Below are 26,409 nucleotides of genomic sequence, written 5' to 3' on the forward strand. Positions count from 1 at the left end.
CTGCCTCATACACGGGGGAAAAAATGGAGGGGAACCTGCCCGAAGAGGATGCTGTGCCAGCTGCACCACCGCAGCGCTTCAGCCGGTGCTGAAAAGGGAAGAGAGCATTTCTGCAGTCCCGTCCCACGCTTCCTATCAGCGGAACAACAGCGAAGGGGGGAGCTGAGTTTGCAAGCCGGGAGTTCACAGCTGGGGGAGATGCACATCGTCCCCTACACAGGGCGTGCAAGGCACAGCAAGCGACTGGTGTAAGGGCTTGAGCCCGTCTCTCACTCCTCTGCAGCACGAAGGGGTGGAGGGTGGGCAAGCAGTGGGCTGCCGTGGGCATCCAGCCCAGGATGCTGCCACCAGCAGTAGCTGGCAGGACTCAGCTCAGCACCGTGGTGGACGGGAATAAGGCTCACTATGGCACTGAGCCTCTGTCGTTTCCTTGTTCGTATTTCCTGAATGCTTTGAAGTGATTGCGATGCACTAACAGGTATAGAAATAAACCACGTGATTTGCGCCAACCGAGGTTTTAATTGCAGTGGGGGTTAGGCAAATCTCAAACAAAGAATATTAATAGAGACTCTTTAGGATAAAATACGGCAGTCATCAGCAGTCAATTTTTAACTCAGACAAGGAAGTAATTCCTATCTGAAATAGAGACACCCAAACACTGTTTCTGCTCAGATCTGAAAATGGATAAAAACAATCTGTACAAAGATAAATTGCAGGGAAGAAAAATTTAAAAGGAAGAAAGATAATTGGGGCATGGCAGGAGATGTTTAAGGATGTTGGCATTCCTGAGACCTGCAGCATTTCCTGTTGTTTCTTGAGCTGAAAAAAAAAGAAGAAAACAAAAGAAACGGCTTGATGCTGCAGGTCTGCAGACGGCTGGCCGAGTGGCAGGGCAGGACCGAGTGCCACATCTCATGGCTGCTGCTGGCTGCCCGGTGCTGGGTTTGGCAACCACAGAAGCAATCCTTGAATGCCTCTGTACATGCACGCACTTGTGTGGGTCAGAGCAGAGCCCAGCAGACCGCAGCAGCGCCGGCCGGGGCTGCTGCTTGGGCACTGCGGTGCCGTGGCTCAGCTGCAGCACCGCAACGGGTCCCTCGCCAGCCCCACAGACCCCTGGCTTTCGGCCGCCACTGACCTGCCATTACCAGCAACGCCTTTAGTAACCATCCTACCCACACAGCAGAGGATTTAATGCAGGAGTGAGAGAGCTGCAGAGCACTATTAGCACTTTTTTTCTTTTTAAAATTCCTTTATCTTTGGGCTAGGCCGTGTCACGGGCTGGGAGCCACCAGGGACGCAGGTGCTCTGCTCCGAACCTCCATCAGAGCAATCCGGGTGGTTTACCTTGGCAGATCCCAGCCACAATCTCTCTCTTCTGTTTGATAACACAGACATCAGCAAAATCCCGTATCCAACGCGAGATTTTTGAAGTTTGCCAAGCGAACGTTTGCGAAGGCTGGACATGGCGGTTCTCTTTCTCTTAGCAGCTTTGCTGCAAGGTGAGTCGCCAAGAAACCACTCTGCAGCCACTTACACTGACGGAACAGGCAAAGCTGGAACTGGGGACACGGCCACGTCCCTGGCTAAATCCTCACTTGGACACTAGACACCTCCACCTGCAAAATGGAAACTGGTCAAACCTCCCTGCCCACTAGAAGTCTGCAGAGAGCTCGCAAAGGCATGGCAAGAGCTGGGAAGGAGAATCCCAGCTCCCCGTTGCTCGGCACTGCAGACAGCCACTTGTGCCTGTGCAATGCATCTGCAGGGAGAAGAAAGTTGCCAGATCAGGCAGAGTTTGCAAATGCCAAAGGTTAGTCTTAGATGTTTGCTGTTAACTGCTGCCCTTGACATTTAACTCCAGGCAGGACTGTCAGGGCTGATGGGGGTTTTGGGTACCCTGTAAGGGGCATCGAGGGTTTCCCCATCTGTGCCGTGGCACAGGGCAGTGGCTCTGCGCCGCCAGTTATCCTCAGGTGGATGATGTGGCACTCAAGGAAGGTAAAACACACCACATCCAAAATAAACTCTGAACTTTCTGAGCCAGATGGCCCACTGGTGCCCCTCATAATCACACCCCTGACTCGAAAGAACTATGCTGATTTTTGCCAGGCGAGGATCTGGTTGTCTCTGAGTAACCAACAACTTCTGTTTCTTTCTTTCCCCAAAAGAACCAGTTTTAAGCACCTTGTATGGATCCAGGTTTTTGACAGGTGAGATTGGAGGATCGGTCACCCATCAGTGCTTCTACTCCATCATGCCAGCCAACAAACATGACCGAAAATATTGGTGCAAAATGGCAGGCAGCGGAGTTTGCTACACCATCATTTCTACAAACGGCTACACCTCAAAACACCATGCGGGGCGAGTGTCTCTCGAGGACATCCCCCAGAACGGCACCTTCATGGTGACGATGACAGAGCTGAAGAAGAGTGACACAGGGACCTACCGATGTGGCATCGGCAGCACCAACAGAGACCTGTACGTCAGCCTGAACCTGACGATTTTGGCAGGTAGGATGCTGGCAGGGAGAGGAGAGGCTCCGCTCTGCCGGCAGCCCGGCTCGCAAGGAGCAGTTTGGGGACAGATGCTGGAGCATCAGCGCACAGCAGGCATATCAACTTTTTCTACCCTGTGCTATTAACCAGATATTTGCAACGGTGGGGTATAAAAGTACCCAGATTTGGGCAAATCAGCTGTTCATAAATGTAAAAGGAAACTCTTTCCTGCCTGGCTGGGGGCTGCATGCCAGACGGTGCCTGCTGTGCTCTCTCCTTACAGATGCCGGTGCATTGGGGCTGACCGAGCTCGTCCAGGGAGAGCTCCGTGGCTCTGTCACGGTCCTGTGCCCACCCGGGGACACCCAAGGTGGCAAGAAGAGGTTCTGGTGCAAACTGGGGAGAACCAGCTGCACTCTCATAGCCGACACCGATGGCTATGTGGGAAAGAATTACCAAGGACGAATCTTTATCACCCCTCAGGAGAGCTCTGGAGCTTTCAAAATCTTGATAAATGACTTAAAAAAGGAAGACTCAGGGTTGTACAGATGCGGAACGGGAAGGCTTAGCGGTCAGAACAGCCCACGGGTGGTGGCTCTGCAGGTGACCGCAGGTAGGATGGGGCACCAGGGGCTGCATGTGCTGCGCTGCACAGGTTCCTCGCAGCCCCGGATGAGGAGCATGCAATGCTAACACAGTCCTCTCCAACCTGCAGCCTCCACCCTTCCCAAGAGGCCAAAATTTCTCAGCGGCACAGTCGGAGGCTCGCTGTCCATGAAGTGCCACTATGATCCCAAGGGGAACTACGAGAAGAAGTATTTGTGCAGGTGGAAGGCAGCTAGCTGCTCACTGCTCGTGGATGCAGATGGGTTTGTGCACGAGTCCTACGAAGGGCGAATACAAATAGCCAGCGGCGACCAGGAAAATGGGACTTACACAGTGGTGATGAGCCACCTGAGAGAGGAGGATGCAGGATGGTACTGGTGCGGGGCTAAAAACGGGCACACAGAGCACACTTCCTCTGTGAAGCTGCTCATCCAGAAGGGTAGGTGGTGGGGTGGCCTGGAACACAATAAATCCCTTTTCTTTTTCTAAATCAGCCTTTCCTCTACCCCTTCATGGGCATGAGGAGAACAGACTCTCCTTTGTACTATGCATAAATAGAACATTATGAGAAATATCAGCTATATGTTTTGCCTTACAGTTCTTGGCAAGTAACTGAGGTGATAGTACAGGTTTTCAGAGGCAGGGATGTAAGCTGAGCTTTCAGAGGAAATTTAGTTAGTTTGAATTATATTACTGATTATTTATGATGCAAACCCCTAGCGTATGACATCCTGATCCTAGCAAGTGCAGCGCAGAGACATGTGCTTTGCTCTGAAGATAAGCTGAAGGCTATCTTGCAGTTTTAGAAACTGCAGCACGTAAATACACAGACCCATGTAACTGTTCTGATGGCAAGACAGAAATAGTGGGGTTAAAGTATGAATGTTTGCAGAGTATTAATGGGTTTTCATTAGTACTCCCAAGCTGCTTTCTGTAAGGCTCAAAGGAAAATAGAAATGCTTGGGTTTGGTCACATCGTGCTGCATACTTTTTCATGCCGAGGTGCAAGGTGAAATGTGTAAATATTTGGTAAATCTAACATGTTGCCTCTGCAAAAAGATGAATTTTCAAGCCTCAAAGTAATTTTCTCCATAGAAACCTGCTCTTCACAAGACCCAGAAACATCCACTCTTGTGAAACCCACTTTATCAAGTCCAGCCGCCTACAGCACGCCCACGCAGAGGAGCATCACGGGCCTGACGTACGCGATGGGCACCACCACTGAGAGCACCAGCACCCTGCTGCCCGCTGACCCCCCCCGCACCTTTGTAACCTCCCCAAGCCAAATCTATCACAAGAGGTAAGTTCACGGCCACGCTTCTCGCTGGCACCAAGTTGGTGGTTTATGACCTGTCTGCCCCATTTCCCAGGGCCCTACATAGGTTGTGCACAGGTTGCAAGTTGAAAGCACCGATAGGAGACGTTAGTAATTAGAGAAGCAGAAGGCAAGGTTTTCTCACGTCCATCTGCGGCATGTATATTTGAACTTGTCTCTAAATCTTCTGGTGCTGGCCACTCCTGTAGATCAGATGCCAGAGTCAATAGATGTGCTCCTGTCTGTTTTCCTTTGCGCAGTATGAAGACAGGACATTAGGAAACATTAGGCTTGAGCAATAATGCTGGTCAATCAGTAGCTGCTACATACTTCACTGCACGCATTATCCAAGCTCCTATAGGCAGCCAGTAACCCAGGTAGTGTTTGGGTCGTCTGTGTTGCATAAGGAGCTATCTTTGGACAAGGTTAATCAAGAGGCTGTGAGCTATTTTGGCCGGTAATTATTCCATGGTACTTCTCTACGGCAAGCCCTGCGGCTCACCCCAGTGCAAGTGGTTTCCCCGGTGAATTCACCTTCTGTGCTTCCCGTTCCACAGCATGGCTGCGAGCAGCTCTTACACCTTTCACCCCAGCGATGGCCACCACCCAGCGCTGGGTGAAGTGATTTCCATAGATGGTGCAGGTGCATCAGATACTGCAGTAGCAGTCATAACTGAAGATAAACCACAAAGTCCACAAATCCAGTTCAATATCCTGAGCTGTCCCTCCATGCACCTCGGAGCTCACATCTGCCCCAATGACCCCCAGCAGGAGAAGCACCATCTTCTCCATCCCCAGCCTCCCTCAAGCCGTATCTCCCTGCCATCCAGCCAGAAAGAGGAGGGGAGAGCATGTTACCAATCACAAATCATGCTCTTGTATAAAGGGTCAGATTTTGCACCGTTCCTGGCAAAGCTCTGTCTGCCTGTGGAGGTCTGATAGCATTTATATCATTTTTGCAAGGAGACAGCATGTAGGCACCCTCCAAGAGCATGAGAGTCTACGACAACTCGCAAAGAGAGAGCATGAACCTTGCTTGTGAATTTGTATGATGAAAACAGCTCGTTTTCCTTTTGGAGGGGCTCATTCAGCTGGGAGCAGAAACCATACAAAGTAGAGCAGAAGTAGCTGTAGAAATTACTTCCTCATAAGCCAAGCTCCAGATCAAATGATTTCATCTCTACTTGACTTTATTTACTGTTCTCCTTTGATTTAGTCAGAGTTTATAACTCCTTTACACTCTTTGGTGTAAACACAACAGGCTGCATTAAGGTACTTCAGCCACCCCGTAGCTGAATCAAAATCCAACTTAATTCTGATGGTTCATCTTTCCAGCTCGTCAGGTGAATCGCGCCTGCTCCCAGTTGCGTTACCAGCTCTCATTTTACTTTTTGTCATCACTATCACTGTTCTCACCCTGACCAAAATAAAGCTTCAAAAGCAGACGGGTAAGTTGGCCAGGCAACACCTTTTGGGTTGCGGTTGTTGTTTTGCAATGGCTTTGCTTGTGATTTCCAAGAGCTGGAGTCTGACCCACTGAAGATTTCCATCTCTGGAGACATGCATCCATTCTGCAGCCAGTGCAGCCTGAAAGTGCTACTGTACTTGCAAGCAAGCAATGTCCTAGAGAAGTTGCTTTTTTTTTTTTTTTTTTAAAACATGCTTAAACAAAAAGCAGATGAAGGAAACGGAAATTCTGAAGCCCTGCTGAAAGCAAGGTTGAGTTTTTGTGTATAGAAGATTTACGGCTCCGTGAGTGCTCAGAAATCCTCCAGTATAAAGGGCAGGGACCTGCGCAGCGCGGGCGGCTACGTGCTGGGTGGCTTCTCAGGGCTGAATGCAGCCCGCTCAGAGCAAAGCTGACAAAGTCTTGCCTGAAAAATCCTTGCTATCGACTGATTTTCAAAAATAGATGCATATCTCTTATTCTATAACATATTGTGTCCCTAGAGGTAAATTTAGGGGCAAAAACCTTCAGCAACGACAGCGGTGAGTAGAAATACATTTTTCACAAGAATGAAACTGGGAAACAATGGGCCTAATCCAGTGTCTGTTATGGCATGCTGGTATATTTAAACAGGCATCAGAGGAGGTGTTCCCTCCGCTGCATGTGTATGTTTTTGTTTTTAAGGAGAAGAAAGAAGTGCCGTAGGAAACCTGGAAGCAGTGCCGATTCGGGCTGGTCTGAACCCTGTAAAAGAGCAAATGATGGAGAAACCCCGAGTCCAGAAAAACTGCACAAATGCAGGCCAGACTCTGGCAAACGGAGGTGGGTGTCTTCTGGAACTGGCACTGCAAGTGTCATCTCCCTTGGTAGAAGATAATAAAAACAAATTTTAAGCAGAGGATTTGCGGCTTAGTTTGTAAAATACCTCCACAGGATAGACACCAGGCTTACAGTCCAGAAACTATGATCCTGAAGTCCAGGATTTATGTTCTGATGCCAAACTATTGCCTTTGTTCCTTACCAAGAGATGTTGAGCCATAGATTTCAAAAGACTTGGATTAAATCCTATATGAGGTTTATAAATTTATTATAGGGTTGATTATAATTTTTGCTTACGCATAGTAAACATGTTATCGCTCTTCCTGCTTCTTGTTTCAATAAAGTCTGATTGCTTATGACCTCTTGCAATATTACACAGAAGCAATTCTTGTTTACTGTGTTGCAATCATATCATTCTTTTTTGTCCTACTTGTGCAGGATAATCTATGCGATCCTTGGAAGATTCAGGATGACCAGCTCATGAACTCATGTGTAAGAGTCTATGTCTTCTGGCAAAATATAAGAACAGTGGGCCTGTCTTGGAGTACTAATACTCTTTAGAGAGAAGCTCTTGTAGAAAACATCTAAGCAAATATTTTAAAGCATATCCAATTTGTGGAAATTTGTATCAGTGAAAAGTACTCTTCTCCATTAAAAAAGAAATCGAACAGTGGAATAGTGGTTCAAAAATTTGGTGACGGCATTTCATGTTCTCATTACAATGCACTTAGATCGCAACTTTCTGATTGTATAAGCAGGAGATAATATTTTAAAGAAGTCAGTTGCAGAGGGAAATAAGCGATTGTGACGATTTGCACCCTCTGGAACGAGCTGCCGCCTCTGTGCACAGTACTGCGTGCACGCTCGTATTTCTTTTCCTATTTGAAACATCCACTGGCTTGATCAGAAGCAGAAAGCAGATCTACAGACATCATCGTTTTAAAGCTATTTAGAGAATATATTGTAGATGTCAAAAGAAGCCTTCAGGGTGGCTTTAAACTCAAGGCCATAAAGGTTCAAATCTAGAATGTTTTGTGGAGAGTGCCACAACTTGCTAAAACTATACAAGTTTTTTTGTAAAGTAAAATCTCTCAAACAGCAATACAAAGGTGTATGAAGGGTTCTTGCAGTCCTAAATATAAAGAATGGAAAGAAAAACCACCTAAAACCTTGAAAATGAACAATCAACATTCTGTGAAAAACTTCTTAAAATGAGAAAGTAAACCAGAAGTTGTTGGTTGTGCCTTTTGTTTCTAGGTGTCTGCTTTGGGGTAAAGCCCAGGATAACTCTCCTCTTAAGCTGGGTAGGAGGTTGACTCCAGAAGTCCCCTCCGGCCCTGATTTTTTTAGCTTTCTGTTCTCAGGACTCCCCGAAATATCAGACCCATTTAAAATACCAAGTTTGGCAGTAGAACAGAAACACCCACGAAAACACTTGTAAAAATATTGTAGAGGGGCAATGCCAGATCACAGCTTTTCTTCTGTTTCTTTTTTTACAGCAACCCTATGGGGAAAAAAAATACTTTTCAAGGTGACTGACAAAGACTTGAGGCAGAACCCCCTTCTGTCAAAGCCCCCGTGTACATGAGCGCTGAAGTTTCCCTATGGAAAGCCGAGGCACGGCTATAAACTGCAAAGCGCCCCGCACCACTTGTTGCTCGCTGCCCTGCTCAGAAGCCGAGCGTCCTGTGTCGAGAGCCGAATCCCTACAGCCTGCCCAAATGCCACTTGCTTACGTGGTTGGTAGAAGAGAGAATAAAATAATGCATCTGTAATCCAGCTATTTGTGTGCAACCCTGACTGTCTCTTGCAGAGGCAGAGCACCCCAAGGGAAAGGTAAGGCTGGGGTGGGGGTGTGGGAAGGAAGGACCCTCATGGCTGCAGGTTTGCTCAGTGCTACGCAAACCCCAAGGACTTTCTGATTTTTTTAAAAGTCTTTATCCATTGGGTCATTTTCCAACGCGTAAACCGTATCTGACTTCAGTCTATCAAAGACACTGAAATTCTCGAGTGCTATTTTTCCTCCACCTCTTCCGCAGAACTATCCACAGCTTCAAACTCAAATCATTTCAGCCCAAACACAGCCTGGACCCAAACAGTAGCTTTGATTTGTACCCTCAGATTGCATGCCATGCTGCAAACTGTGCTTTGGCCCGAAAAAAAAGCAAGCTCAGGGTTGTTTGCTTTCTGGAGATGCCAAAGTGCTTTGGAACCTGTGACTTGGCAGGGGGACGCTTCCTCCTCTGCTAAGGCAAGTAAATATATTTGCATGAGAACGGATCAGTTTTACCAGAAACCTTGAGGGTGAAGACAGTGGCTTGGTTAAAGAAACTGTTCATCCGCCCTGGACTAACTTTCCTTCCCTAAGATGCACAAGTGGTTGCAGGTCCCCATGGCTGGTTTCTGCCAGGACTTCCTTTGCCCGCGGCCACGCCGCCTTCCTCCTGTGCACCCTCCACAAGCCCAGGCTCTTTAAAACACTCCTCTGTGCAAAACGCAGGATCGAGACAAGGCGAGCGGGGAAGCAGACATGCTGGCACCCACAGGAGAGGTGCCAGGGAGAGCGGGAGGTGTAGGAAAGCAAACACACCTGTGCCTATTGTGGCCAAGCAAGCACAACTATGTCCAAGAATAAAAAGTAATGCCAACAGCCGCCAGAGAAGCAGCACTGGTGGGAAGGACACGGCTTGCAAGGGAATCAGCGTTTGTTCCCATCTAGGAGAGATGGTGGCTGTTCTCTCAGTTCAAGGTCCCCAGCAGATCAAGGTCCCCAGCAGATCACCCTGTGCAAGCACAGAAACAGCCTTCCTCACCTCAAAAGCTCCTTCCTCACCACAAAAGCTGCAAATTCAGGGAAAGAAAGGACCTCAATGCCCTCAGCTAGAGGAAAGGTACTTCCAAAGCTGGCTTTAAGATCTGACAGATTTGCTAAATGTCCTGACTCCAGGTCAGGATCTCCCTGCTCTCAGGCATGGCAAGAACGCCTGGAGCTGCCGTCCTGTTTAAGCTCATCAGCTTTCACCGAGAACGGATGAGAAAAGCTTCATGTGACCCCCTAGTTAGAAGAAATTACTGCTTTTGCATCATTAGTACAAGGTAAAGCAAGTTAATGATTCATCCCACATAATACAAATACTTTCATCTTCATTAATCTTACTTTCTTGTATGGTTCCATTTCTGACAACCCCACACTTCACAGGGAATTTGTATTTGGGCCCCTGATGTGCCTACAGCAGGAGAGCAAAGAAATGAGGCTGAAGATCACAGCAAAGCTCCTGGTAATGATTTTTCATTTTAAAGAGCTTACCATGTTCTTGGTCTGCACAGACAAGACCAACCCTTGCCCACCCAGACTCCTGCTCTTCCCACGAGGCTGAGGGGAGGCAGAGGGGCAGGAGAGAACAGAGAAGGGAGACAGACCTGCTCTACCGGGATGGCCAACCAGGGTCTTCTTAGGGGCATTGGTTTCCAAAAAATGTGCAACAGCTTAAAAAAAACCACCTGGTTTTGTCCAGCTTTGCCCTACAAAGCTATTCCACTGTTGGTTGGGAGTATCATAAGATCAGAAACCAGGTCAGTCCTTGCAGCAAGGGGCTGTGCTGCCTGGGACGATGCGAAACGCAATCACAACTCAAGGGTGATGTTGCAATGCCAACAAAGAGGAGGGGGCTGGCTGGACCCTTGTGTACTCGGTTAGACTCAGACCCCATAAGGCTCCCCAGGGTCTTTGTGCCAGCTGTAGGCACCCATCTTCAAACCAAGGAGTCACAGCTGCCCTAGCTATCTGGGTCCTGTCCAAGCAGAAAGCTGTCTCAAAGGTACCCTGCTCCCAGCAGAGCAGAAGACCTTCCATGGACCTGACCCCACGCAGCCGCCGGGCTCCTTCCTAAAGGAGGCAGAAGCGCCCCGGACCATGTCTGGGTGCCCACCCTTGGGGTGGCTGTTGTGCAACGGCAATGTGTAATCAGAAGGTAAATAACAGCGTGCACCCTCAAAGTGACAGCAGAGCTGGGATGGGCATTGGCTCCCCGGCTCTCACGTGGGGTGGTGCTCACCTGCCAGAGTTTTTGGATGCTATTCCTTTAAGGCACAACAGGTGGAAATGCAGGGCTAGAGGTACCAGGAGTATTTAAAACAGCCTGGCACTGCCAGAGCCCGTGTCCGGCTGCGACAGGGAGGCAGGACGCTCGCAGAAGGTCCTGGAGTCGGCCACCGAGACACTAGCAAAACCAGGAGCGGTCAGTCTAAAAGAAAAAGCAAGCAGTACAAAATAGTCTGCAGAAGTAACTCGGAGTGTAAGTAATGCTTCTTCGTTGTCTTTCTGAAATGCAAAGTCTTTTGTACTACCGCTTTGAGATGGGGAAGGAGAAGAATACAAGTCCTGAGGCACTTTAAGGACTCTTCCTCACACATGTGCGAAGGGAAGCAGCAGTTCTGAAACAGCAGTGAATAGGTGTGCAGGTCTTGCTGGTGGGGAGGGCTGATTTCTTTTGAAAGAAGGTCAGAAGCGTAGGATCAGGCTTATGATGTCTATGTTTTCTTCTCTGCTGTAGATTTTTAATCTTTTCTTTCTGGAAAAAAGGTTAAGTATCATTACAATATTTGCATTAAGTTTTAACGTAGGAAATAACAAATGTTAGTAAATATTACTGTAGTAATCTAAACTGTTGCAGCTCAGTCTGTGGCCATTAGAGTCTTTTGAATCACAATAGAGATAATCATAGGGATGCAGATTTTGAAATTTAAGAAGAGAATCGGTGCAGTCATGTCCTAAAGGAGCTCCGAAAAAGCTGCCAAGTTTGTACATTCAGAAGGCGGATAGATAGATATTGAAGCATAAGTGAATGAGATGTACATGGTGTCCTAAAGTTGAAATAAGAGAAAGGTGGCAGATTCCTTTCACATTTATACCAACAGCGAAGCGGTGGGTTTCTGCACACCCGAATTCTTACTCTGCAAAGGACACATTCATATAGGACCTTTAATACATTTCATCTGAAGTACAGAGAAATACCACCTCCTAATAGCAGTTGTGCTGCTGTTAACGATACGTGCCCTGGCACTACCCATCCATCCAGCAACTGTCACTGTACAGACCGTGGCTGTACGGTAAGTGCTGTTGGATCACAGTAAGTTCCTGCTCCTTGCAATATCAGTAGTATTAAACTAGAATAATAATTTAATAGTGCTGAACTTGGTTTCACTTTCCAGCCCAAGAAACAAGAAACAAAAAGGAAGAAAAAAAATGAACCATGACACTCTTACCTGAAAAGCAACAAGTTGGTGCATGGGGTATCTAACACCTTAAAGGAACATAAAATCAGGTCACAAGTTACTGTACGGTATATCTAACAGCTTAAAGGAACATAAAATTAGGCCAGCACCACAATCTCAGCAGGAATTTCAGCCACTGCCATGAAGGCTGTCTGATCATTTTCTCATTTGTTTTCCAGAATATATTGCTCATATAGGGCAGCGTTTAACTGGCACTTACAAACATTCTTAGCTAGGATGGTCCCAAGTACTGCAGAAATTCCTAAAAACTGCTGATTTCTTAGTAAATCCTGATAATCTTCAATAAGATCTGCCTAGCTGTTTCTGCTCACTGCATCACAAAATTAGCACCTCTTATTTATTCTTTCTATAGTGTAAAGGAAGCATTGGTTTGGAACGTGAAATATTTCTTTTCTGTATGTGTTTAGTCAGCTTGATCTTTTATCTTAAAGTTGATTGCTCATTCATAACTCCACGAAAATGGAGTGGATTGGTGGCTTTCCCCCACCCCATCTATGCAGTGATCTTGATGGGCAGCATAAGGATGTAGATAGTCCCAGTCCTGTGCAGCAAGAATTCTGTTGCTGTGTCCTGCTTCGAGGCACAGACATCTTCAGCACCTCCATAAATCACCCCTAGCACATCGAATCGAGTGCCAGTGCTCCTCCTCACGGTATAACCCCTGATGCTGCTGCTCAGCGCTGCCTGTCTCTACAACAGTTTCCATCTGTACAGCTTCCTCGTGGTGTTAGTGGGTCTTGCTTTAAAAGGATTTGAGGGGGGGGGAAAAATACTACCCCATTCTGTATGTTATCATTTCTCAAATATTTGAATAACAGTAAACATTCTACAAAACAGAAGGACTCCTAGGCTAGAATTACAATTGTGACAACTAAATCTTCACATTCCGTTGATCCCAGAGCACGGCCTTGACACTGGTCATTGTTAAGAGCAATAGTTAATAGCTAATGGATTGGACTGTGCTGATCCCTGACAAGCTGCATTAGGAGTGTACTGGTTTCTGAGAGCTCAACCCTCCAGCTGAGTCAGCAGAATTTGGGAACTGACCTCTGGTATGTCATACCCAGCAAGAGCAGCTGCTTGGTCAGGTTTGCATAACTCAGGGGTCAGGTCCTGATCTCTTTCAAATCATTATAAACCTGAAAATATTGATCGCTAGGACTGAGAGTCACAAAAGCACCATAGAAACCCAGAGAAGGTCTTGTGATGAGTGATATTTAGAAGAGCTAACCTGGTCAGAGAGCGCTTTCTGCTAGAAACCTGAAAGCACTATTTCAAAATTTAGGCATACGATAGTGCTGGAGAGGAAGGTGATGTTCCCAACTCAGGCAAATCCCGCAGCGCTTTCGGCACTGGGGGATCCAGGGAAGTGTCCACACACAGTAAACTGGGAAACCCAGCCCAAGGAGGTCTTATACCATAGCTCCTGCTGACCAGCCTCCCACCGCCCTGCAAAAGCACCATGAGCCACTTTCTATGGCTAGACACACTAAAGACATGTCCATATAAGAAAGGGAGATGGACTTTTTGAGGGGGGATCTAACCGCCCCAGAGCTTTATACACAGCATTAAAATTTCTTTGTCACTCAGTGGAGGCATAATGCAGTGAAGTTTAAGAGCACAGCAATGTACCAAATCAAAACAGGTAGTGTTATTCATTCTCAAGATGATACTAAGATGACAAAAACATTTAGCTGTCCTGAGTTGGAAAGTAAGAAAAAAGGTCAGTATGTTGTAAAGGACCTTGTAATTTTTCCATTTGCATGGCTTTCCACACCAAACCCACATTGCGGCAGGTCCATGTCTCACTCGGCGCTAAGCAGCGAAGCCTCTTTGGTGCAGCGCGTGCACTCGCCAAGCTCCAATGCACTTAGGTGGTAGGAAGAAACACAAAAAAATCTGAATTATGGAAACATGTTACAAGTTGCAATGAGTTTTTACCTGTCGTTATGGTATAGGTATATATTTGGGTTTTATTAGTGCTTGAACACTTTCCAGGTTTCTCATGCACTTGCACGCGTGCAGTCGCCCTCGGTGGGGGTTTCAGCAGCCCTTCCCAAGCTCATGGTCACAAACGTGGCAACTCAGGCCAAGCATGGAAACGGGCAGCTAGGAGAAAGTTAATGCCATTTACCTCGTAATGGCTATATCTTCTGTTTGAAAGCATATTACAACGAAATTTTTTGATTTGTTACTATTAACCTTGCTAATGATTAGCCTATCCTGTTCTGGTTTTGTATGACAATTCTTTGAAATCTCTGTTGCATTATACACACAAACACAACAGCATACTGCAAACAGCTAGAGAGCATGGAGCCACCCCCGCCTGGCAAAGTGTCCCGGACAAGCCAACGCCATTGCCCTGATCTTGGTGACATTGGTGTCCAGAGACCTGGGTTAAGAGTGGAAAGCTCATGCACCAACGTGCAAACTCCCATCTCCGGAGTTCAGCTGTAATACTGGTTTTGTGTTCTAAAACCTTCAAAACCTGTTACGTTGGGACAGGGAAGAGAAGGAATGTGGCAGTTTTGATGATGCAAAATGAAAGTAAATACATAAACCCAAGATTTGAGTTGTAGCTTAAAAAAAAACCCAAACACAAAGAAAAAGGAGTACAGCCCCAGCCCACAGCTGGTGATAATCCAGGGAGGACCACTGTTGCAACAGGGACTTTGCAAACACCAGACGCACACATTCGTGCAGCTGAAAGCTTTCCCCATGGCTGCGTCTCTGCAAGTCCTGTGCAGCGAGGGGAGAGGGGGAGAACTAGTACAAGGTTTTAATCCCTGCTCCCCCCTTCACCTATCAAAATGTTTTAAACTAACCACAGCGACAGCCCGGCAGGCTACAGCGACTGGCCCAACAGTGTGGGTGAGCTGAAGCCCGAAACGCCGACAGAGGCGGCTGCCCCAGGGCGCTGAGCCTGGCACTTCCCACCCACGGCTTCTTTGCCCTGTGCTGCAGAGCAGCTTCTCTGGGACACCTTCCTAGTGGGAATAACTGGGGTTCCCCCCCTGCTTTCCCTCCTGACCAGTCCATTGCACTGCCTTGCAGGCAGTTTCTCTCTACGTTTTTCATGCATCAAGTTTAAGACAGCAACTTCTTTGCCTGCACGGACATACGCAGCACAAATCGCGTGTCCAGGTTTCCCTCAGCCTGTCAGCCTTCACGATCCCTCCTGCCTGGCAGCTCTGGTGCAGGCAGGAGCTGCGATGGCCACGCAAAGTGGGCTGCAGGCACCAACCTGCACAGTGCCATGCACATGGGCTACCAAACAAGGTCCTGACAACCCGTCCTGCTGCAGTGTGGTGGGACCAGGTTTTCCCTGTGGGGGAGGTATCCAGTGTCTGTCAATCCGTGGGGACACCATGGTCTCACACGCTCAGTCCTTCCCGCTCCGAGAGCGATCAGAAATCCAGCGCAGGCACCCGGAGACGCAGATCAGTGCCTGCAAGAAGGGGAAGCAGGAGATGTGGACACGGGCAGAGGGGAACCCAATGTGGCAGCTGAGTCCAAACCAGCCACGTCACGCAGCCCCCAGGCAAAAACGTTGGAGGATCATCCGTCATCTGCAAAGTCAGTGCAACTGTTCCCATACGGGGTGACCAAACACAACTTCTGCTAAAAGGTTTTGGGACCGCTGCACAAGCCTCACGCTTCGTGCCAACCACCAGACCCCCACCAGGACTTAGGGAAACCCCTTGGGACCAGTCACGGCATCATCTGCCTAGGGCAGATTTTTGCACCTTTCTCTGAAGCTGCGGGGGCTGCCAGATACAGAGGGCACATACTGATATGGTTGTGCGTCTGTATATGAAGCCCAAAATGAAGCCTTGCCTCCACTGCCAGCTCCAGGAAAGATTTCACCAACACAATAACAAAGCAGCACTATTTTTCCCCTTTCTCTACTCCTGAAAAAGTTAGGATAGACCGGTGAGAAGCTGCAGCTGAGTGGCCAGAGGAGTACCGGCTGGGCATAGGCACCTCGCCCTTTCCAGCACTGGTTCTTCAGCAGGCACTGTCTCTGGGCACACAGCAGGATAAAAGCACTGCAGACCTGCCAGCACACTTGCCATAAGCTTGCTTCCCAACTGCTCTGGAGATAGCATGCGTGGCATTTCCCTCTGGTTTCAAGCCTCTTGACTCTTCCATAGCGCCCTGCAAACCTTTGCTGTCCCATCTCCTCTCTCCTTTCAACTCCCCCTCCATCTGCAGAAGCACGAATACAAATCACTTGCGCAGACACTTACTTGCACTCCCTTCCATATGAGCTCAGCAGCCTTTTCTCTCCCCTGGAGCTCTGAGGTTTAGACCTTGTGCTCTGACTAGAGACAGCAAATCCAGCAGCAGATGTTCTTTGAAAGAAAGAAGGAACTAGAGCTTTTACCAACAGCTTGATTAAATTCTCCTCCAGCATCTCAAACAGCGCTTGCTCGTTGCAGAGTGACCAGCGAAGCTCGTTTGCACCATTTCTGCAGGCTAGGCAGTGTCAGTGTCTGAGTGCAACTCGGCACTGACAGCAGCGAGGGGGTTTCCAGCCATCCAGCTCAGTGGATCAGCATGGAAGTACAGCACAGATTTTTACGTAACCGGTGGCTGTGCTTGCTCGGACTTGTAATACATGCGAGTTTTCTCCATTCATTCAGTGAGTGGGGGAAGATTTTAACAGCATTTAAGAAAACAGGACTAGAGGCAACTCAGAGCTGCCGAAGTTACAGATGTTGGTCATGCAAGCACATGGAAGCGTTGTTCTTGTGTAGGCACAAGTGCCCGTGTCCTCAGAGATAGATACGCAAAAATTCTTTCCTGCTCTAACATGCATATGAAGACGCTGATGCCACCACTCTTGCACACATCTTTCTGGACACAGCTATATCTTTGTTTCAAAAAAGAGGTCTTGGTAATCCTTCCCTACCTGACAAAACAATGTTGTCTGTAACCCTGAAGCAGGTGATCGCTTTAGGAAGGAATCTGAAAAAACAGATTATTTAAATTTTGCCAAGAAGGGGAAAGCTGAACTGGTATCCTGCTTGCACTGCAGGGCGAGGGGTGGAGGGCAGCGAGGTGACCATCAGCCAGAGGAACTGCTGTTAGCAAGGGGCAAATATCAAGGCCCTTTTTGTGCCATGTTGTTTACTTTCTGCAGAATATGTTGTGTTTGTCTTTCTGGCTACTTCTGGGATATGTATGCAAGAGCATTTTTCGTGCTCAGTGAGTTAATCATTAGCCATGGACAAGTGGCCACTGAGCAATTAGAATCACAATACAAGGAAGAGAGCACAATAGAACACCTTTCATCTTAACACGGAAATAAAAGCCTTTTTCTTCTACCGGGAATTACCCTTAATAAAACTGTGCCATTTGACGCCCTGAAATCAAATTCCTCTCAATGTTTATAAAGACTTTCCTTGGCACCTATCATCATCTCTAGAACTTGGAATAGGCGAGTAGATCAACAGCCATGCTCAGGAAATGCACATTCCCACCACTGCACCATGCAGTGTCCAACAGCACACTCAGTTCAAGCCAAAGAAAACAATTTAGTGAATTAAGAGCCTTGGCTTCCTCTGAGCCATCACTCAGTCCAAAACAAGGGGAAGGTCAGCAATATTCATCCTGAAGACTATGGACACATCTCAAGAGACACACAGTTTGGTTTGGCATTCCCCGATAGCCATCACTGAGTCCTGGCCAAGGGTTAATTGTGGTGCAGTAGGTTTGGGTGGATATACAGGTGGGGCAGTGCTTTATTTGGTTTAAGTCTGATTCTTGGAGGGGTGGGGGTGAGGGGTAAATCCCTGCATCTCACTAACTTTACCAGCAGCTGAGGAAAGAAAAAAAAAAAGTAGAGGTGAAAATATTACCCTTCTTCTTTCGCGTGTTCCTTGAAGAGACCAGGAAAACAAAGAGCAGTAATTAAATACAGGCTTCAGATGGGAACTCTGGTCTATGACATAAGGAAGAAATTTGGACATAAGGAAGAAATTTTTATAACGAGGATGGTAAGACACTGGAACAGGTTGCCCAGAGAAATTGTAGATGCTCCATCAGTGGAAGTGTTCAAGGTCAGGTTGGATGGGGCTTTGAGCAACATGACCTAGTGAAAGATGTCCCTGCCCATGGCAGGGGGGTTGGACTAGATGATCTTCAAAGGCATTTTCCAAACCAATGAATTCTGTGATTCTGTGAGAGCAAGTTTTCTTAAGGAGTGGTTTTGGCACCCAGGCTCACAAGTGAACAAGCCTTCCTTTCACTGCCTGAACAACATTGAAAGAAAATATGACCCCAGCTATTAAACTATGAGAAGCAGCATTATCTCCTGGCAAGGGTCAAGTGAGCAGTTGAGCCACCTGACTCTCATGCCTGCCAGGGCTCAGTGGCTTTTGGACCATTTTTGGACTTCAGCCTTGTGATGGGCTGTTCAATTTACAAGGGTAAAAACCAGATACCATTTCTGATTTTAAATCAACTTTCTTCTGGTTTGGCCAAAATCGCTTTTTATGCTGTGCACACTGCCGCTGTTGCCTGCCCAAGGGACGCCATCCCTGGGGCACCCTGCTCCGTCGGACACATTAGTGGCTTGCAGGCATTGCATTAATGAGTTTGTCATAAGAACAGCTCCCCTCATTTTACAGAAGGGAAGACTGGGGTGTTGGGATGAGACCCACGGGCAGTCATGATGCCATGCAGCAACACAGCCAAGAACAGAGTTATCAGCTCCCTCTTTCCCATTCAATTGCTTGACAGAAGCAATTAAATGCTATATTTCTCTCCAGCTCAACTAGCCACAACCCTCGTATCCTCCAGGCATGAGGATTCTTAGATGACTTGATCAGTTAACTTAATAATTTTGCAAGGGTGATTATTCACCAACTTCTGTGCCTTTTCCAGGGAATGCAAGAAAAATGACTTTACTAGCGTTCATCTTCCTGCTCACCTTCCTCCCAGCTGAATCTGCAAGAAGCAGATACCTCCCCAAGGCAGCAAGTAAGTGTAACCTGTCTGGGGCACAGGTCTTGTGGGTGGCCTAAGACCAGAGGTGGCATTACTAAGGGGGAGCAGGGTTCAGGGAGTGTCTCTACCCCATCAGTGCCCATCACTGCCATGGGACCTTTCAGACCACATCAGGCTGCACAGCCCTGGGTCCATGCTTGCCCTGGAACTCCCAACCTGCTCTGCAGTCCCATTGAGTTGTGTAGCACAGCTGACATTTACAGCCAACATGTTTTCCTCTTGCAGTCTCAAGCCCTGTGTTCGGACCACGGCAGGTATATGGTCTGCTCAACGGGTCAGTTACCGTGAAATGCTTCTACCCTCCCACCGGTGTGAACAGACATGACAGAAAGTATTGGTGCAGGCAATCGGCCACGGGCTGCATGACCGTTGTCTCCACCAGCGGCTACACTGCTCCAGGCTACCAAGGCAGAGCCTCCATCACCGACTACCCAAAGGCAGAAAGCTTCGAGATTAACATCTCCGAGCTTACAATGGCAGACGCAGGCACCTACCAGTGCGGTGTTGGTATTAATGGCAGAGGGCTCTCCCACAAAGTCAGTCTGGATATTTCTGAAGGTAATTACAGTCTTGGGGATCCTGAAAGTATTATTTTCTTTTACTTCCCCCCCCCTTTTTAATAAGGCTCCGCAGATAGTCTGTCCAGTGTCTAAGAGCTCAAGATGCTCCATGCTTTCAGGAAACAGCAGTTTTCATTTTCCCCTGTGCTCTTACAGAATGAGTTTTTTTGACAAAAAATCTGGCATAAAAATCAGATCAAACAAACCTCATCTTAAGGTCACAAACATTGCTTAGAAACTGCTGACCTCTCAGCCACTGAAATTGAGGGAGATGCAGTCAGAGGGCAGAACTGCCTGTCGCTCCGATGTACCCTCCAACCCACGGCTGAGGCTGTGCGAGCCAAGCCTGTGCACAAGCCCATGAGAGCACGGTGTGCAGGACAGCACCGCACTGCTGGGCAAGGCCCAGGGTGCAAAACACGGTGCAAACTCCTGGCACGGCCCCTGGCAAGAAGGCTCTGGGAGAAACCCCGCTATAGAGCAGGCAGCGATACAGCATAGAGACCTCAGTCCTGAAATGTGTGACAGACATGGGACACAGCTGGGTAGATCAGGCTCTGATCAGGAGTGGCACATGGTCATATAATACAGCAAAGTAGAAAGAAAGCCTATGCTAAAAAAAGCCTTCAAAGGTATAGGGGAGTTGCACAGTTACCGACAGAGCAGGCAGCAGACACTGACTGGTGTCTCTGTATGCACAGGTCCACACGTACCTGAGGGAGCTGAGCTCTTCTACGTGAAGCTGCACAGCACTTGGACCGCAACCTGCAACTTTGGGGAGCCGTATGCGAGCGCGAGGAAATTCTTGTGCAGGATGGAGAAAACCGGCTGCCATAACATCATCGATAGTTATGGGAATGTTGATAAGTATCACACAGGGCGAATTCTGCTGAGCAATGAGGAGTCTCCAGGCTCGTTCAGCGTCGTGATAACTGAGATGGGCTGGGAAGACTCTGGCTTGTACCTGTGCGGGGTCGGCTCCTATGGGGAGGACGGAGAAACGAAGGAACTGGACGTGCATGTCTATGAGGGTGGGTAAGCTATTCCCAGTGTTTTTTCCCTTCGTTTCTGCTTCTCTTTAGAAGCATCACCAGCAGTCTCGCTTTATTTAACAAGAACTTTAATTTCCCTTTGCAGAGTGCTATTATCCTATCCTCTCATCTAGGTACTTCCTTCTATTCATTTAACCGTCTGTAATGTACTAAACTATCACTAATAAAGCTTGTATCAAGACTTAACTTTCCCAGCAGTGGCTAGCTATCTTCCCCAGTCTGGCTAGCCCAAAATTCCAGAAGGCAAATTCTGCCTACCAGTTTGAGACAAGCAAACTGTCTCTTCAAGTCTTAATTCCTTAAATCTCAAAATGACAGATGTAGAAAGGAGAAGACCTGCCCTTCCCCTAGCAAAGGGAGCAAAACTTTGAAATGTCAGTACACAAAGAAAACAGCCACCCAGTGAATTTGGGAAAAAGATAGGCCTGACAGACCCTTTAGGGTCAATTCCTAGCAGTGCCAGGACAGTCTCCTACCATCTGCACCCCCGAGCTTCACCTAGCCTTGCTTTAGCCAAAACAGCTTGCTTTGATCTGATAATATTTATTCTCTTGGGGGAGTGCCACGCGGGCAAAAGTTAGACATGTATAGCTGCTCATTTCATTTTTATCTCCAGAGACAAATGTTCCTCAAGGAAAGCCCACAATAACGGGAGTAAAAGGAAGTTCAGCAACTTTCGAATGCCGCTATGAGCTTCTAAAAAAGTCCTCACTGAAGTACTGGTGCAAGTGGAGACAGAATGGGTGCAGTCGGATCATAGACAGCTCCGGGTATGTGTCGAGCTTGTATGAAGGAAGGGTGGCCATGTACGACAGCCCAGGTAATGAGACGATCAGCATCATCCTGAACCAGCTGAAGGACACTGACGAAGGCTATTACTGGTGCATGACAGACGAGGAGAAGGAGCAGCAATCATCAACTGAGTTGAAGATCATAGATGGTATGAGCTTGTGCATTGGCAGTTCTCTGCCTGCTCAGTAGGTACGGAACAACCTCCTAGGCACCACAAAGGAGCAGATCTGGCTTTTTGGGAAGAGATGTGAGGTCCAGCTCTGAACTTTCATCTCGTAAGGCAAAACATTGTGCCAATCCTCCCACACCTCAGTAACTTTAAAATGGGAAACACTTTCCCATAAAACACAAGTTTTATGGGAAAGTGTTCATGAAAGTTTCTCATGCATGTATTTCTTAAGCCTTGCAAAAAGCCCCCCAGCTTTCACCCAGAGATGCATACACAGCATCCTTAACATTAATTCAGCAATATGTAATGAGCACTTTCCCTCAAAGATACATCTCCTGGTTCACCATCTCTAGCAGCACCACTACCTGTTGTCTACCATTCCCACTGCTGAAACCACTAACATCAGCCTTGATGTTCTGTTCGCCCTTGCAGGAGAACCTGGACTGAAGGGAAAGAAGCAAGTGGAGGTGGAAGTGGGTTCACAGGTCGATTTAACTTGCTCTTATCCATGCAAGTACTACTCCTACCAGAAGTACTGGTGCAAGTGGAGCAGCACCAGCTGCACTCCCATGCTTGCTTCTGACCAAAGGCAGCCGGGGCCAGGCGTAAGCTGTGACACTGACAACAAGACAGTTATCCTAAGCTTTGACTCGGTGGCGAAGACAGACCAAGGGTGGTACTGGTGTGGAGTGAAGCACAACGGCCTCTTCGGGGAAACCATGGCAGTGTACCTGCAGGTGACTGGAGGTGAGCTCCAAGGCAAAGGCGGGCAGGGGCTTTCCTGCCTGTCAGGGCTGTCAATCATGCTGCCTTCTGCTGAGAGAGAAGTCCTCTCCATAGCCACTAGGTTGCAGCACCTCAAAACAGAAGTGCTCTCATCCAGGCAGCCTCCCAGACTGGGTGCCAAGATCACCCTGATTTTGCGCAACTTGTCACAGATGTTTTCACCCACTCATTGGTTTTTGCTTCCCGGTCATAAGAAAACCCCACCAGTCTGAAAATCACTTCCTTCCTTTTTTTAGCCCTTTCCTTACTAATTATTGCTATTACGATCTATAGCATCATTTAGTTTAAGCAACATCTGACACCTGTCAGGTGAAGGACTGCATGTAGTTCAGAGACACATCTTGCTCCAGGGAGCTTATTATCTTAATAAATAGGAAAACAGTAGGGAGTGGGAAAAGAAGGGCTATCACCAACAGCAAGGGGCTTAGTCTCAGCTTTGGTGCAGTATTTTGGAATTAAGATGTTTTTCTCAGGGACGACTATTGTTAGAAGCAGAGAAAAAGTATAGCACTAGATATCCCACATGCAGCCATCCTAAGTGGATGATGGTCAAAGTGAAAACAGAGAGAAACAGCCTCATTTCATTGCCTTTGGAGGGCAAAGAGCTAGAAATAAAAGCAAACCAAGTATTCAAAATTTGTTCTGGAAATACTAGAAGCAGAATTTAGAAGTGCAATACTTTTTCAAAAGTATATAGGCAGAGAGTGCCTACTTGAGATTTTTGCAATAAATTATTTGGAATGAGATTATTTCAGCTCTCTCAACTCCATTTTAAAGAGCCTCTCACATACAGCCAAAACCCACTGCAGTTCCACGTGCACCAAATATGCCCAACTAGTTTTTGTGTCACTGTCTCTGTGCTGCTGCTCGTGCGACTAACCGCCCTTCTTCCTGCGAGATATAGGAAGCAGTGCCAACCATAACCTAGAGCTCCTGAACATTGACAGCCCCAGCCATGCCGAGCCCCCAGCCACGCCGAGCCCCCCAGCCACGCCGAGCCCCCCAGCCACGCCGAGCCTGGCTTTATTCCCCGAGGAAGCAATGCTGGGGTGCGAAGCGCAGCTGCCTCAGAAAGGTTAGTTCTCTCCAAGCCTCTGTCGTTTATCATTTTGGTGATGTTTATGGTAACCCATTGTTGGTACTGTGTTTGCACACTCTGTGTGATTTAGCAACAAAAAAATTCTTGTCCCCGAAGAACTCAGCTCAAAACATCAGAGGAGAAGGAAAAAGTTACAGCAAAAGGCAAGATGACTTGAAATTAATCTCTAGCTCAAGAAAATACAGTCCCAGAAGGGAACAATTAGAGATTCCAGGTACAGAAAAACTAACTGAAAATAGTTCTGTCAAGATTAGAGAGCTTTTCTTCACACATTTATAACAAAGCTGCTGATGTAGCTGTTTTGGCACAACCTCTGTCCTACATTTTTATTTGTTTTTTATTTTATTATATGTGCTAGAACCCAGTTCATTAGTTGAATTGCATCACGCTTACTCAGATTTACCATCCTATACAGATTTTAGACTGCTGGACATTCATATACTTTGTTCATTCTTGAATAATTAAAAAAAAATATGTATTTCACAGCTTAGTGATAGATCTTTCCCTCCATTCCAGCTCTAAGCAAAGCCATGGCATCAATGCACTTTCTGTATCCCTGAGCCTTGTTGGTGCTGTGCTCCTGATCCTTGTGATAGCTTTCGTCATTTTTAAATACCGGCAGCTGAAGAGATCTGGTGAGTCCCTGCCTTTTCTACTCTCTCAAGAAATGTCAGACAATGTTAAGACAAAGGCGATACGTTGTGCATGCCGCAGTCTCTGCCGGGCTGAGCTGCTCCCCTGGTACCCTGCCATGCGACAGGCAGACAAGGGGCCCTGCTTCTCCCACTGACCCCATCCAACATATGGCTCCAACACCCAGCATAGGGTGCCTGGGCTGAGACAGAGACCACCCCTCTGCAGGCTTTGCACGTGGCATTGCACGGTGGCTCCTTGCACGGAGGCAGCTCGGATGCCAATGGGCTTGCACCAACTGAGCAAGCGTGCAGGGTATTATTTGTCTTCTCCCTCTTAACAGACCTGGTGTCCATCGGGAGCTACAGGACAAACATCAGCATGTCGGACTTCGAAAGCGTGAAGGAGTACAGCGCGAGCAATAACGCCTGCGTGAAAGAGAGCCAGGAGACTCAGATAGGAGGGGACGGTAGGTTGCTGACTGACAGGCTGCTCTCCATCCCCAGCCCCGGGGCGAGGGGTGCCGGGGAGGGGTTTGCAGAAGGCCCCTACAAAAGCCACAGAAATGCCTGCCCACCCACGGCCCCCACACCCTAACACCTCCCTTTCTCTCCCTGCAGAGTTCATCACCACCGCGGCCACCCCGGAAAGTGCTGCCGAGACAAAGAAGGCAAAAAGGGTAGGAGAAGGCAGGAGAGAGCCCACTGACCTGGGAGACACCACCACAGCCCTCCAGCCTCTGCCAAAGGAGCTGCCTTCTCCCAGGGGCCTTATTTATACCTGGGTGCTCTCCCTCTTACCTGGGTCCCACCACCTGCTGCAGATCAGCCTCCGGGGGGGGACCTTAACCCTTTCCCGACCCCATGTTTTAGCAGAGGCAATAATAGCAGTCGCCCTGCTTCAAACAGTACACCAAGTCAGCCCCAGCTAGTGTCAGGAAGGTTGGGGTTGGGTTTTTGCCACAAATATGAAACACTGGGATAAGCTGATGGCCAGAAGCCAGAGCACATCCCACCTCCCAGCCTTCCCCCCATGTGGGCAGTGGTTCAGGGGGCAGAGGTAGGCAGGGAGGTCTCTGCCATTGCAAGGGCTGTGACTTGCTCCTGTGGCCCCGGCAAGCCCCTGCCTGTCCCCTGCCTCCCCCCCTGCCTCTCCTCCCCTTGGGTAAGCTCATGGTCGAGTGGCACCACTCAGCAGTAACTGAAGGTGCCAGATGCGAGCCCTTCTTTTTACAAGTCCCTAACCAAAGGCAATGTGTAGATGTTGTAAGTGCCAAGAGCTGAACTGGAGCAATAAAGGAAACTCAGAAAACCAGTAAAACCTCACAGCTTTAGGGGAGGTGAGCTGGGTGCCAACACGCAGGGACAGACATGCCACGGAGTCCCAAACCCGCACACATTTGGGGTCTTCCCAGGGCCGAGCAAAGGTGTGACGCTCTTGCATCGGCACCGGCGTGACCCGCCGGATTGTCCCACTCGTCCAGTCTGCCCGTATCATCCCCAGAAGCTCACAGCCCGCAAAACGCTGCCCTTTCCTCTGCCACGTGCTGGTGTCCGTCCCCGGTCACCTAACAGTGTCCTCCTGTCCTTCCCCAGAGCTCCAAGGAGGATGCTGACCTCGCCTACTCCACCTTCCTCCTCACCTCCAGCAGCATCGCGCAGGGCGGCTCCAGGGGGGACAGTGCTGCCCCGGACGTGTCCCCCCCGAACGAGGACGGCCAGATCTGATGGCGAGAGACCGAGAGGCGGCAGTGACTGGGACCGGCTCTACCTTCAGGATCAGAGCAAGACATCAGCAAGCAGCACTGTTTATTGCTACCACAATTTGCTATAGCTTAACCTTTTTTTGCTTAAATTCAGCTTCGAGCAGTGATTTAGGAGGAATCGTTTGATGCCAAATGGGGCGGCTGGGCTGGAGGCGCAGGTCTGAGCGAGCAGGTCGGACTGGGAAACAGCAGGAGCTCGAGTGGCTTAGCCCACTGACAGCCTCAGCCCCACCAGTGCCCTTCCAACACAGTAGGCTCTCAAAGGCCAGAAGGCACATTTAAAAAAATCTCATTTTCTTTTAAAGGCAGCTGGAAAACCCTCTAGAACAGCATCTCGCACTTTTGATTCCTCTAAGCTTTCTCATCCAGAGGGCAGTACCTGCAGACCAGACATGGTCTGAAGTGTTTTTATGCGCAAGTAATAAAGAATACCACTGGCTTTCAGCAGACCAGGGGGACTCGCAGTCCGTGGGAGGGCACAGGGAGAGCGCACCCAAAGAGGTGCAGTAAGGGTGCATTTGCGGGGGGGCTTTCTCCTCCTTTTACTGCAGCATTACAG

At 48.3% G+C, this 26,409-nt stretch overlaps 1 protein-coding gene across 1 annotated transcript; it reads left to right on the forward strand.

Annotated features, from left to right (window-relative positions):
- The first annotated feature begins 10,801 nt into the window (after positions 1-10,801).
- On the forward strand, positions 10,802-26,300 carry PIGR (polymeric immunoglobulin receptor). Its single transcript, XM_050911517.1, has 12 exons — positions 10,802-10,980; positions 18,872-18,967; positions 19,220-19,552; positions 20,256-20,585; positions 21,223-21,546; positions 22,000-22,314; positions 23,258-23,308; positions 23,365-23,428; positions 23,969-24,087; positions 24,429-24,554; positions 24,706-24,764; positions 25,681-26,300. The coding sequence occupies exons 2-12, from the start codon at positions 18,886-18,888 to the stop codon at positions 25,810-25,812; spliced, it is 1,935 nt and encodes a 644-aa protein (XP_050767474.1). The 5' UTR covers positions 10,802-10,980; positions 18,872-18,885; the 3' UTR covers positions 25,813-26,300.
- The last annotated feature ends 109 nt before the right edge of the window (positions 26,301-26,409 follow it).

The sequence above is a fragment of the Gymnogyps californianus genome, chromosome 27, assembly GCF_018139145.2.
Source record: "Gymnogyps californianus isolate 813 chromosome 27, ASM1813914v2, whole genome shotgun sequence".
In the NCBI taxonomy this organism is placed as follows: Eukaryota; Metazoa; Chordata; class Aves; order Accipitriformes; family Cathartidae; genus Gymnogyps; species Gymnogyps californianus.

Bases quoted from the DNA above. Each gene is read 5' to 3' on its own strand.
- PIGR (XM_050911517.1), top strand. From the start codon at position 18,886: ATGACTTTACTAGCGTTCATCTTCCTGCTCACCTTCCTCCCAGCTGAA. The intron at 23,429-23,968 runs GTTAGTTCTCTC...CCTCCATTCCAG, and splicing joins AGCGCAGCTGCCTCAGAAAG to CTCTAAGCAAAGCCATGGCA. The intron at 24,765-25,680 runs GTAGGAGAAGGC...GTCCTTCCCCAG, and splicing joins AGACAAAGAAGGCAAAAAGG to AGCTCCAAGGAGGATGCTGA.